This window comes from Erythrolamprus reginae, chromosome Z, assembly GCF_031021105.1.
Source record: "Erythrolamprus reginae isolate rEryReg1 chromosome Z, rEryReg1.hap1, whole genome shotgun sequence".
Taxonomy (NCBI): Eukaryota; Metazoa; Chordata; class Lepidosauria; order Squamata; family Dipsadidae; genus Erythrolamprus; species Erythrolamprus reginae.
In genome coordinates, this window is record NC_091963.1 from 61,620,004 (window position 1) to 61,633,027 (window position 13,024).

The window sequence follows — 13,024 nt, forward strand, 5'->3', positions numbered from 1 at the left end:
GGGCCCACAGATAACTGGCAGGCCATGTCTCCATCAGTTCAAGACATGATAGCCTCCGCATATGCTCAGGGCATAGCAATTGGTGCTCAACAACACCAATCCCCACTGCCACCTCGCCCCAGCAGGCAGGATATTTGGGCAGCTCCCACATCTGCCCCTTCCCTTCATGACTCCCTTCAGGAGGAGCAAGAGATGAGAGAAGCCCTCTCAGATCCAGAGAATGAGCTATCAGAGGATGAGGCCACCTTATCTGAGCAACCAGTAATGGCAGGCTTATTCAAAACATCCCTTTACAGGGTCCTTCTGAACAAGGCAAAGACCATGCTGACCTTGACAACTTGACAAGGTAGCTGGCCAGGATGTGGGTATCCTACCCGCTGCCAGGCTCATTAACGAGCCTCAAAGGGAATCAGAAAATATCCCTGCAGTGCCTATATTTGCAGAAAATATAAAGAGGCCCTGGCAACAACCAGCAGCGGCTCTGGGTCCCTCGGCACTGGACAAGAAGTTTTACTCCTTTGATCCAGAGATAGAGGATTTACTCCAGTATCCGGCGGTTGATACCCCAGTTACGTCATTAATCTCCAATGCCCTGGTTCCATCGGAGATGGCGGATGGCTTGCGCCCCGACGATAGGAAGGCTGAGAACCTGATTCGGAAAATGCACCAACTCTGCGCCTGGTCCTTGAGGGCAGCAATGGCGGCCTCCTTCTTCAACCGGGCCTCCATCCTTTGGCTTCGGGATATCCTCCCCAGGCTTGGCCCGGAGGATGCGCGCCTCCGCCAGGACATTAATAAACTGATCGCCTCCACAGAGTTTTCCGCCGATGCCACCTTGGCGGCTTCAAGGTTTTCATCCCAGGCAATGGCTACAAACCTTTCCACTCGACGCCTGATATGGCTCCGCTCATGGCAAGCAGATGCCAAATCAAAATGGCGCCTGGCAACCGCACCCTATCAAGGGACAAAGCTTTTTGGAGAATCTTTGGATCCAGTCCTAGTCGAGGACAAAGTCAAGAAAAAGGTGCTGCCGAGGTTGGCAAGGAGGCAAGACAGGCGGGTGGTGCCATATTTCAGACGGCAGTACTTTCGGTCGGACGCACCCGCACCCGCGGCTCCAAACACCAGGACCTATGGACAGAGCTCCTACACACAGCCATCCTTCAGGTCGGACAGAACTGGTTACGGAGACAGAAACCGACAGTTCCAGCAGTCCCGCAGATCCTTTCGGGGCGGGAACAGAGGAGGGTATCGTAAACAGAAATGACTTGCTCATCGAGGTGCCCATAGGTGGACGTCTGCAGTCCTTCTCAGAATCCTGGGAGGCTATTTCCACCGACACTTGGGCACTGGATACCGTAGCAAATGGCCTATGAATCAACTTTTTACAGACCCCTCCAAACAGATTTTTGCAATGCCCGACGCTGTCTCAGCCACAAAAGAGGTCCCTGATTGCCCGGGAAGTACAACACCTTTTGGACATCGGGGCGATAGAACCGGTGCCAATCCGGCAACGGGGACTGGGATTCTACTCCATCGTGTTTGTGGTTCCCAAGGCATCCGGCGGTTGTCGACTGATTCTAAACCTCAAGCAGCTGAACATCTACGTTCGTTACCAACGATTCAAGATGCATTCTCTGCAGTCCATCCTGGCATCTATCAGGGGTCAAGACTGGATGACTTCCATCGACTTCAAAGAGGCGTACCTGCATGTACCGGTACATCCGCATCATCGGCAATTTCTCCGCTTTTGCATACAGGGCCAGCATTTTCAGTACAGGGCCATGCCTTTCGGCCTTTCATCGGCCCCAGAGCTTTCACCAAGCTCTTGGATGTGTTAACAGCAGACCTGAGAACCAGGTCCATACATCTCATGGCCTACCTGGATGACATAATCATCTTGTCCAGCAGTCCCCAACAGGCCAGGCTAGACCTACAACGGACAATACAATCTCTAGAGGCCTGTGGCTTCACGATCAACTACGTCAAAAGCCACCTGCGACCAACCAGGCAGCTATTACATCTGGGCACCCTAATAGACTCTGCAGCCGAGATCGTTTACCTGTCATCAGAGAGGCAGCAGAAGGTGAGGACGCTGATAGCTTCCATCCAGCACCGCACCAGGGTCCCCTTGGCCCTCCTATCCCAGCTGTTGGGAGTTTTCATTTCCTGCATCAGCATCGTCCCGTGGGCTCGGCTGCACGCCCGCCCACTTCAGTGGCTTCTCCTCCCCTTCCAGAGAGCTCGCATGAGCCACTCCAAACACCTAGTGCATCTCACTTTACCGGTCCGTTGCTCTCTGCCCTGGTGGACATCTCCGGCACTAAACAGAGGCTCTCCCTTCCTGCACCATCGGGATGGTGACAATTACCACGGACGCGAGCCTCTCCGGCTGGGGAGCACATTGCGGTTCCCGAGTGGCCCAGGGTCTCTGGACAGCAGATGACCTGAGGGACCCCAATATCAATCTACTGGAACTAAGAGCAGTCTTCAAGGCACTCCACTCCTTTGCAAACAGGATAGAGGGACAGCACGTCCTTGTCATGACGGACAACGTAGCGACAAGGGCCCATATAAATCATCAGGGAGGTACGAGGTCGGGCCAGTTGATGGAGGAAGCTCATTCCCTGATGTCTTGGGCAGAAACGCACCTGGTCTCGATCCAGGAAGAACACATCTCGGGATCGGACAACACCCAGGCGGATTGGTTGAGCCGCACAACAATCGACCCGGGGGAATGGTCATTGAACCCGGAGGTTTTTCAGGACATTATACATCGTTACGGGGAACCAGTAGTGGACTTGTTCACTACCCACCTCAACAACCAAGTGGCCCGATTCTATTCCCGGTTCCTGTGCCCGGGAGCCGACCGTATCAATGCACTCCTCTCCCCATGGCCAAGGGGACTCCTCTATGCCTTCCCTCCGATTTGCCTTCTCCCCAGGGTAGTCTCCAAGATACTCTCAGAACGGGCGGAGGTGATCCTGGTCGCTCCATTTTGGCCCAGGCGACCATGGTTCGCAGACCTGATGGACCTCTCAACCTCCCCTCCATGGAGGATCCCATACCACAGACTCTCCCTCACCCAAGGGTCGTTAGTGCACCCAGACCCTCAGTGGTGGAGGCTTGCCGTGTGGAAATTGAGGGGGACCGCTTGAGGGCGGAAAAGGTCATTCATACCATCCAATCGGCTCGACGCCCATCAACAACTCACATTTATCAAGCGACATGGGCAGTGTTTTGTAGATTCTGCAGAGCTAGAGAGATCCCGCCTCGCTCATCCTCCATTTTGCATCTATTGGACTTCCTACAGAAGGGTCTAGACGAAGGGCTGACCCCAAACACCCTTCGCAGGCAAGTGGCAGCTATAGCCATGGTCTTAAGACCAGACCCCCTTCGCCCAATCTCCCATCATCCATGGGTTAAAGACTTTCTCCGGGGGGCCTCGAATCTCTCTCCCCCGGTTATCCATCATTTCCCATCCTGGGACTTGACTTTGGTCCTACAGGCCCTTACAGGACCACCTTTTGAACCACTGAGGGAAATCACGCTTCGCCTTCTATCAATCAAAGTGGCGTTCTTAGTGGCCATCACATCTGCTCGCAGGGTGTCGGAGCTCGCAGCGTTGTCAGTCCGGCCGGACCTTTGCATGTTTCACCCAGATCGGGTTACTCTTCGGTTGGATCCCAGTTTTCTGCCGAAGGTCAACACAAGATTTCATAGGTCCCAGGACATAATATTACCAGACTTTTGTACCCACGGCTCACACCCCTCAGTTTTACGCTGGCACAAAGTAGATGTCCATAGAGCGCTAAAGATTTACATTCGATGGACCAGCTCTTTCAGGAAATCAGAAGCATTGTTCGTTTCCTTCTTCTCAGGATCCATGGGCAGCAAGGTGTCTTCTAAAACCATCAGCCGATGGATCCGGTCTTGCATCATGGAAGCATACAGGACACGAGGTACACCTTTGCCAAGGACAATCACGGCTCACTCTACCAGAAGTGCAGCTGCCACAGCCGCCTGGAACACACAGGCGTCGATCGATGACATCTGTCGGGCCGCAACCTGGGCGGCCCCCACGACTTTCATCAGACATTACCGTATAGACATGTTTGCTTCATCGGAAGCGGCATTCGGTCGCAGAGTGCTGCAACGGGTTTGTGTTCAGGCACCCCTGGTCCAGCCTATCCCGCCCTAGTTTGTTTGCTTGGGTATGTCCCACATTGGACTCTCCGAGCAGTGCAGGGGAGAAGGACCGTTGAACTTACCTGAACGGTCTTCTCGCTGCACTGTGAGGAGAGTCCAAACCCTCCCGGCTTCTTGGCCCAGGGGTTCAGTTCGTTGACAGTTTAACTTCTTAGTTAATAAAGTTGGTTTTCTTACACTATTCCTTCGTTTTTCTTGACTGAACCTAGGGAGGTAGAGGTGGGCGGGACATAATAATTATGTTAATTTTTAACTCAGTCCCTGCCAATGAGGCTGAAGAACAACCCACATTGGACTCTCCTCACAGTGCAGCGAGAAGACCGTTCAGGTAAGTTCAATGGTCCTTCTTCCTGTTCTTCAAGCTTATTCTTACAGTCCATTACAACTCCATTGCTTCAGACTACATTGGTGGAAACCACTGCCTGGATGTTTTGTTATACCAAGTTACATTTTATTTCCTTTCTTTTAAAAAAAATGGTCCAAATGCTCACATAAGATGATGGACTGGATTTATCCATAACATAGAAGCAATAATAACTGTTTCTGTCTTGTAGATCTAAAATCCCATCCATTGCAGCTGGAGTTGTTGGGAGCATTCTTTGCTTAGTTGTTATAGCACTGGGTATTGGTCTTTTTGTCCGTAGACGTCGAATTGTTAGAAAACGTACTTTGCGCAGACTGCTGCAAGAAAGAGAGGTAAATATAAGTAATGATTCAGAATAGAACTAACTAGTATGGATTCACAATTGCCGTAGCATCTCAGAGATTTCTAAATTGTATTACTCCATATTCCACATTCTTCTAGCTCTCATAAAAGAATATAGTATTTCTAAACGTTTGTATGTTCCTAATAGTATTAAAGCTATTATAATATAAATAAGGTCATGATGGTATTTCTAATGATGAGAAAGCTTATCATTTGTTTCTCAGCAGTGCCAAGTAATTTGTTATAGATTTATAATATTATAGCACAAATAGGTTTGAATCTTTTGTTTTACATTTTTAAAAACAACCCTTCTTTGTACACTATTATGGTTGAAAAGAAATTGCTTCTTTTTAAGTCATACCCTTTTTTATTCAATAGCTAGTTGAACCTTTGACACCAAGTGGGGAAGCACCAAATCAAGCACTTCTAAGAATCTTAAAAGAAACAGAATTTAAAAAAGTAAAAGTCCTTGGCTCTGGAGCGTTTGGCACTGTCTATCAGGTAAATTATCATCTTTTCTAAATATGAATGTACTGTATTTTTCACAATACAGTCATACCTCGTCTTACGAACCTAATTGGTTCCAGGGGGAGGTTCGTAAGACGAAAGGTTCGTAAGATGAAACATTGTTTCCCATAGGAAACAATGTAAAGTCAATTAATCCGTGCAACCAAAAAAAACCCCCCGCAAAAAAACAGCGTTCGTCGACTGCTGGGAAGCCGTGCGGCTATTTTAAAAGGTGACAGCCGGCCTGGGGGGCTTCCCAGCAACCTCCCGAACCGCGAACCCAGAAGTTCAGCAAAAGTTCAGGGTTCAGGGGGGTGCTGGGAAGCCCCCCAGCCCGGCTGTCACCTTTAAAAACAGCCGCGCGGCTTCCCAGCTGTCTCCCAAAGCCGAACGCCAAACCCAAACTTCTGCGTTTGGCGTTCGGAGACAGCTGGGAAGCTGCACGGCTGTTTTAAAAGGTCACAGCCGGGCTGGGGGGCTTCCCAGCACCCCCCTCCCGAACCCCGAACCCGGAAGTTTGGCAAAAGTTCAGGGTTCGGGGGGGTGCTGGGAAGCCCCCCAGCCCGGCTGTGACCTTTTAAAACAGCCGCGCGGCTTCCCAGCTGTCTCCCGAAGCCGAACGCCAAACCCGAACTTCCGCGTTCGGCATTCGGAGACAGCTGGGAAGCCGCGCGGCTGTTTTAAAAGGTGACAGCTGGGCTGGGGGGCTTCCTAGCAACCTCCTGAACCGAACCCGGGGTTCAGAAAATTTTTGCCTCTTCTTACGAACTTTTTTCGAGTTACGAACCGGCGTTCGGGAGGCTTCTGGAGCCCCGCCGCCCGGCTGTCACCTTTTAAAACAGCCGTGCGGCTTCCCAGCAGTCTCCGAATGCCGGTTTGTAACTCGAAAAAAGTTTGTAAGAAGAGGCAAAAATTTTCTGAACCCCGGGTTCGTATCACGAGTTGTTCGTAAGACGAGGGGTTCGTATCTTGAGGTACCACTGTATAAGATGCTCCAGACTATAAGACATGCCTAGCTTTTGGAGAGAAAAACAAGAAAAAAAATCTCCTTCTGCCTCCCAGCCAGCAATTTGCCTCCTTACAGCAAACAGCCTCCCTCTAGCCCCACCCTTCGGCCTCTGCCTCCCAGCAATTTGTCTCCTTGCAGTAAACAGCAAACAGCCAGGTCAGCTTCAGCACAATCTGATTTAGCATGAGCAGCTGATTGGCAGATCGGCCTCTCAGAATACCACCAATCAGCTGTTCCAGGTTTTGGGGATCATTGCCCTCCATTGCCACTTCCACATGCCCCATTTTCAGCTTCTGTGCATCCCATTTTTGGCCTCCCATGTGCCCCAGTTTCAACCTCCACGTGTCCCATTTTGGCCCATTCCAGGTGGCAGGAATTGCTACTGCCACCATTTGATAGGATGTGCAGGGGTCAAAAATGGGATGTACAGAGGTCAAATGGGAGGCACAGATATTAAAATTGGGGTGTAGAGAAGCCAAAAATAGCATATGCAGAAACCAAAAATAGGGCAAGCAGAGGTGGCAGTAGGCAGCAGCAGTAGGCAGCAGCAGCAATGGGTAGTGGTGGCAGAGATGGATGGCAGTGATCACCGCTGCCTGGAACAGCTGATTAGCGATATTCTGGGAAACCAATCCAATTGCCAATCATCTGCTCATGCTAAATCAGACTGTGCTGAAGCTGACCTGGCTGTTTTCTGCAAGGAGGCAAATTGCCGGGAGGCAGATGCTGAAGGGTGGGGCTGGCAGATGGTGGGGCTTTGGCAACATTCACTTTGTAAGATGAATAGACATTTCCACCCACTTTTTGAAGGGAAAGTATATCTTATCGACTGAAAAATACATATCTGTGTCTGTATATAAGTGAAAAATCAGTTCAGTATAAAATTATTTAGAATTAAGTCCCATTGACAATCAATAATAAATGTATATATAGAATCATCCTGTTGCACACCCAAATTATCATACATTTTAATACATATATACATTTATGTTTACTGTCTTAATCAAATACTGTTTATCTAGAAACTATGTAATTTATATGGATGTATTAAAGTCTGTTCATAATCTATTTAACTTGCTAATTGTCTTAATTTATGTTAAATGTACTCATTTTGATTTTTTTAACAGGGTCTCTGGATTCCAGAAGGAGAAAAAGTTAAAATTCCTGTAGCCATTAAGGAATTAAGAGAGGCTACATCACCCAAAGCTAACAAAGAAATTCTTGATGTGAGCTTTCTTTTTCCTTGTTTTTTTGAAGATTAAATTGGCTATAAGGACTTTATAGCATGTAGATAAATATTAAGGCATTGTTGATGAAGACAAAGTATTTATATCATTGTAGTATTTCTTGCAATTGATTTTTATCCTCAACATAGGCAGAGAGACTATGTTTGGATTTCTTCAAATGACTATAGGTCAGTGATGGTGAACATTTTTTGGTTTGCATGTGCTAGCACCCGTACATATGCCCACACCCATTCCTTTCCCCCATGCATACTCTCGCACACACCAGTGCTGCCCCTGTGCATGTGCACAATTTCTCCCATCCCCCACATGCACACAACTCTCACTGAAGCCTGGAACTGTGAAACAGCGGCCAAATGGACAAACTGGAAGTTCAGAAAAATGGTCTTCTGTTTGCCTGTTGTGCTGTTTTTCGCACTCCGGGATGTCAAGAAGATTCCCTGAAGCCTTTGAAAGGCAAAAAACAGCACAACGGGAATCTGGAAGTCCATTTTCCAAACTTCTGATTTGCCTGTTGGTTGGTTTTTTGCTCTCCATGGCTTCAGGGAAGCTTCAGGGAAGCTTCCCTGAAACCTCCGGAGGGTGAAACAGCCTTCCCCATGACTGAAAATCAGCTGGCTAGCTGCCATTGCGTGCCCTCCAATATGGCTGTGTGCCACCTGTGGCACGGGTGCCATAAGTTTGCCATCACAGCTATAGGTAGTCCTTCACATATGCCCATAATTGAGACTGAAGTTACAGTCAGAAGTTGTAAGTCAAGACTTGAAGTGACCAAAACTATTTTTTGGCATCAGTCATTGTAAACAGGGCAGTCGTTAAGTGAATTAATTTTTCCCAAAGGATATTTTTTACTGAAAACCAAAAGTAAACACTAACAAGCAAAAAAAAAAAATGCAATTTTTTGCAATAGTGCTCAGAAGTCCCTGGGATACAGCAAATGGCTGTAAAAATGTGCCAGTTAAGTGCGCAAAAGTGACCCACTACATTGTAACTTTGAATGGTCATAAATAGATTTGGAAGAATGGTGTCTTATAACTTCAAATATTTGCTCAGTAGCTGCTATAAGTTGAGGACTATTGTATTTAGTGTATTTAGTGTTCAATTCTGTAAATTGTTAACCAATCTTATGTAGATTTATTCAAATTCACAAAAAAAAGCAAAGACACATTTAGGTGGGCTTAGAAAATATTAGTTTGGTTCAAGTCATTACTTCGTAAGAAATATTCTTCCTTTATCTTATTTATATAATCATAAAACGTTACTGTTATGAACATACCATATATGTAGACGTATGTCCCTTTTCATAATGAGAAAAATAATGCAAAGTTAGTATAATAACTGAAGGCCTTAGTTAAACATAGCTTTATTACGGTTGATCATGCCAGAGGAGGCAGGTACAGGCTTAAGAAATTAACACAGAATCCAGCCTTTTATACAGCAGGCTGTCTGAGGCAGAAACCAATCCACAACAAGTAACTTTCCCGCTTAACAATGTATCTGGGTATACGCGTCCAATCAGCACCCTGGATAGAGACGCCTATCGCACGGCTCTAAGCAGCCGGCTGTTACTAAGCTTTACTAGGCAGACACTTCACTCCTATCCCTTTCGCTAATACAAACATAATCCTTTAAATAAGCTGGTTTGCGACAAATTCTCCCGGAGTGCCGAGGCTCTGCGGAACGCTCAATCCTGGCTTCTGGGGGCGGTTCCAAATCAGGAGTCGGAACGAACTCTGACCCTTGGAATTCTGCCAACGCCGGTTCCTCGGGATTCCGGGCTGGAATAATTGACTCCCTGTGAGCACCCTCTGAGAGGTCGTGGTCCATATTCCGGTCCAGACCTCCTCCTCTATTTAGACGGATCTGGTCCAGGTGTCTCCGCCATATGCGGCCATCGCTTAACTCACTTTCGAACGACCGAGGCCCCAGCTCCCAGCTCGCCGTTCCCTTTTCCCAACATTGCCCCCCCGAGTACGACCATGCAAACACTGCATCACCCACTTTCACCCCTCTTGCCGGCGGTTCCGGCCATGGCACGGTCTGGGAATACCAGCAGTGCAGTCTGTCCAAAACAATCCTCAACTTGCGACCCATTAATAGCTCGGCCGGGGTCCTACCTGTGGCCACACAGGGGGTGGAGTGTTGTGCCATCAACAAGTCTGCCAACTTTTGCTGCCATGAACCCTGTGGCATTTTCTTTAGGGCATCCTTAACTGAGCGCACTGCCCGTTCTGCTTGACCATTACTGGCAGGATGCCAAGGCGAGGTCAATGCGTGTCTGATGCCAACGGACGCTAGGAATGACTCGAAGAGTACTGATGTAAACTGTGGTCCATTATCCGAGACTAAGAGGTCAGGGAAACCATGCATGGCAAACAGGGTCATCAGAGTGTCAATAATGGCCTGAGACTGACTTGATTTCAGGTGGACGACTTCCACCCATTTGGAATGGGCATCCACGACTATTAAGAATGTCTGCCCCATAAAGGGGCCAGCTAAATCAATATGCAGGCGAGCCCAAGGTCCAGCAGGAGGCTCCCATGCCAGTGGCTCAGCCCGGGGGGGAAAAGGTCAGTTCTCCTGACATACCCCACAAGCCGACACCCGCTGCTCTATTTCTCTGTCCATACCTGACCACCATACATAATCCCGTGCCAACCCCTTCATGCGCACCATGCCAGGGTGACCCTTGTGCAGAAGCGCCAACACCTGGCTGCGAAGCCTACAAGGTATTACCACCCTGCTTCCCCTCAGCAGGACTCCTTTTTCCATGGAGAATTCGTTCCGACAGCGGAAGAAAGGGACAAAGACTTCAGCCGAGGCAGAAACCGGCCATCCCCGGAGTACCCACTGCCTTACCTGTTCTAACGTTAGATCCCGCCCTGTCTCCTTTGCCACATCGGGTGCAGATAAAATCAGGGGGGCCTCCGATAGGGTTAATACAGAACACGCTGGTGCGGGGTCTATTAAAACATCTGCCAAAGGGCACCTACTAAGAGCGTCTGCATGTGCTATGTGGCGTCCAGGCTTGTAGGACAAAGAGTAACTATAGTTTGCCAAAAACACAATCCAGCGCGACATGCGTGGAGACAAAACTATGGGACTTTGGCGGTTGCCAGATAATAACCCTAATAATGGTTGGTGATCTGTCACCAATTCAAACCGCCTTCCGCTATAAGAGCCAGCGCCTCCTTATCTATATGTCCATAGTTTCTTTCCGCCTTGGCCAAGGTGCGGGAAAAAAATGCCAAGGGGGCCTCTGCCCCGTTTGGTAATCTGTGGCTCAAGACTGCGCCCACCCCATACTGGGAAGCATCACATGTGAGAACCAATGGTAGCCCAGGTGAGTATTGGGCCAGAACATTATTGGAGGTGAGTATTTTTTTTACCCCTTCAAACGCGACCTCCTCCCTTTCACCCCAATGCCAATTCGTATGTTTGTCCAGCAATCGGTGTAAAGGTTCAGCCACCGATGCCTTATGCGGAATAAAAACCGCATAAAAATTCAGAAGACCTAAAAAGGCCTGGAGTTCAGCCTTAGACTGTGGTCTAGGGGCATCCCTGATCGCCCATGTCTTTTCAGGGGTAGGATGGATTCCCTCCCCGTCCACAGTAAACCCCAGGAATTCAACCTTAGGAACACCAAAAACACATTTCTTCGACTTCAGCTTCAAACCAGCATCCCGGAATTTTGACAAAACCTTTCTTACCCTTACCATTAATTCCTCCTCGGAACTCCCCGACACTAGAACGTCGTCAAAATATGGCACCGTTCCTTCCAGCCCATATAACAATCTCTCCATCAAGCCCTGGAAAATTCCTGGGGCAATTGAAACCCCGAACTGCAAACGGTGACACTTGAACACCCCCCAGTGGGTAATAATGGACTGGGCTTCCACGGTCTGGGGGTCGACGGGGAGCTGTTGATAAGCTTGAGAGAGATCAAGCTTAGCAAATACCCTACCGTTTCCCAGGGTATGCAGTAATTGCTGCACTACGGGCAGCGGGTATGAATGGTGGGCCAACAGAGCACTTATAGTCCCCACACAATCTGATTCCCCCATCCCCTTTAAAAGCAATTACAACCGGGGTTTCCCAAGCGGCCTGATCCACCGGCTCTAAAACCCCTTGAGCTATCAGTCTGTCAAGCTCAGCATCCACCTTTGGCCTGAGGGGAATTGGAACTCGGCGGGCTTTCAAGCGCACCGCCGGTATTTGGGGATTTAAACGAAAAGAAATTGGGGTCCCCGTGTAACAACCCAAATTGCCGTCAAAAACCGTAGGAAATTCCCTAGCCAATTGCTCAAATCCCGAATTTCCCTTAACAGCATTCACCCCAATAACAGAGAGTCCCAACGATTTGAACCAGTCTAGTCCCAATAAGTTGGAAAAGGGTCCATTCACCACAATCAGTGGCAATCTGCCCACAAAAGTCTTGAAGCGGACTGCAAATCGACCCTCTCCGAGAACCGGAATCGGCGCTCCCTTGTAGTCCCTCAAATTCAAAGTGCATGGCTGCAAGCAACTCTTACTCAGACCGGGAAAACAACGTTTCAGGGTGGCCCATGAGACCAACGAATGAGCAGAGCCCGTGTCCACTTGCATCGGGCACTGCGATCTGCCCAGCTGAACTTCTACTGAGATTTTCTCCGCGGAGTCGGACGTCTCCCTGACATATGTAGTTGCAGGACATGGATGACTGTAGATGGCATTGCAATCCTCCCTTCGGTTCGAGGAATATTTCCGTTGCCATCGGGGAGTGAAATTCTGGAAATCCCTCTGATCCCTAGTCGAGGCTGGGGGAGATCTGCGAAAACGGCAGACCCTGGCAATGTGGCCTTTAGCACCACAGCGCCAGCACGCCGCGTCCCGGAAAGGGCAATTTGACCGAAAATGGTTACCCCCGCACCCCCGACAGGACGACAAAGGGGGACGGGGACGCGCAGCGGGCAGATCCCGTCTACGATTCGCTGCCAGCCGACAAACTTCTTCCTCCTCTGCCCCTAGATTTTCATCCTCATCAAGGGAACCCTTTGGTTTGTCAAGTAAAATAGGCACCTTTTGAGTGACATTCACGGTGCTGTCCATTGCAGCTAAAGATTGCGTTGACACCTCGAAAGCGCGAGTCTCCGCCAATGCCGCCTGAAATGTCAAGTCTCGGGTGGCCTAGAGACGACGCTTGAGGTGACCGTCTCTCACTCCAAACACCAGCCTATCCAGCAAATAGTCATTTAAATCAGCAAACTCACAGTATAATGCCGCCCGGCGGAGAGCGGCCACAAAATCATTAATTGACTCCCCTTCAGCTTGGTTCCTCTGATAGAATTTGTAGCGCCGCGCACACCGGGA

The 13,024-nt window shown here is 49.1% G+C and overlaps 1 protein-coding gene across 2 annotated transcripts in view; it reads left to right on the forward strand.

Annotated features, from left to right (window-relative positions):
• Positions 1–13,024, forward strand: part of EGFR (epidermal growth factor receptor) — a 337,156-nt gene that overhangs the window by 256,409 nt on the left and 67,723 nt on the right. For both annotated transcript variants that reach the window (XM_070729530.1, XM_070729531.1), the window contains exons 17-19: positions 4,764–4,905; positions 5,294–5,416; positions 7,559–7,657. In XM_070729530.1, coding sequence (XP_070585631.1) covers positions 4,764–4,905; positions 5,294–5,416; positions 7,559–7,657 — 364 coding nt within the window. The remainder of the gene's footprint in view (positions 1–4,763; positions 4,906–5,293; positions 5,417–7,558; positions 7,658–13,024) is intronic.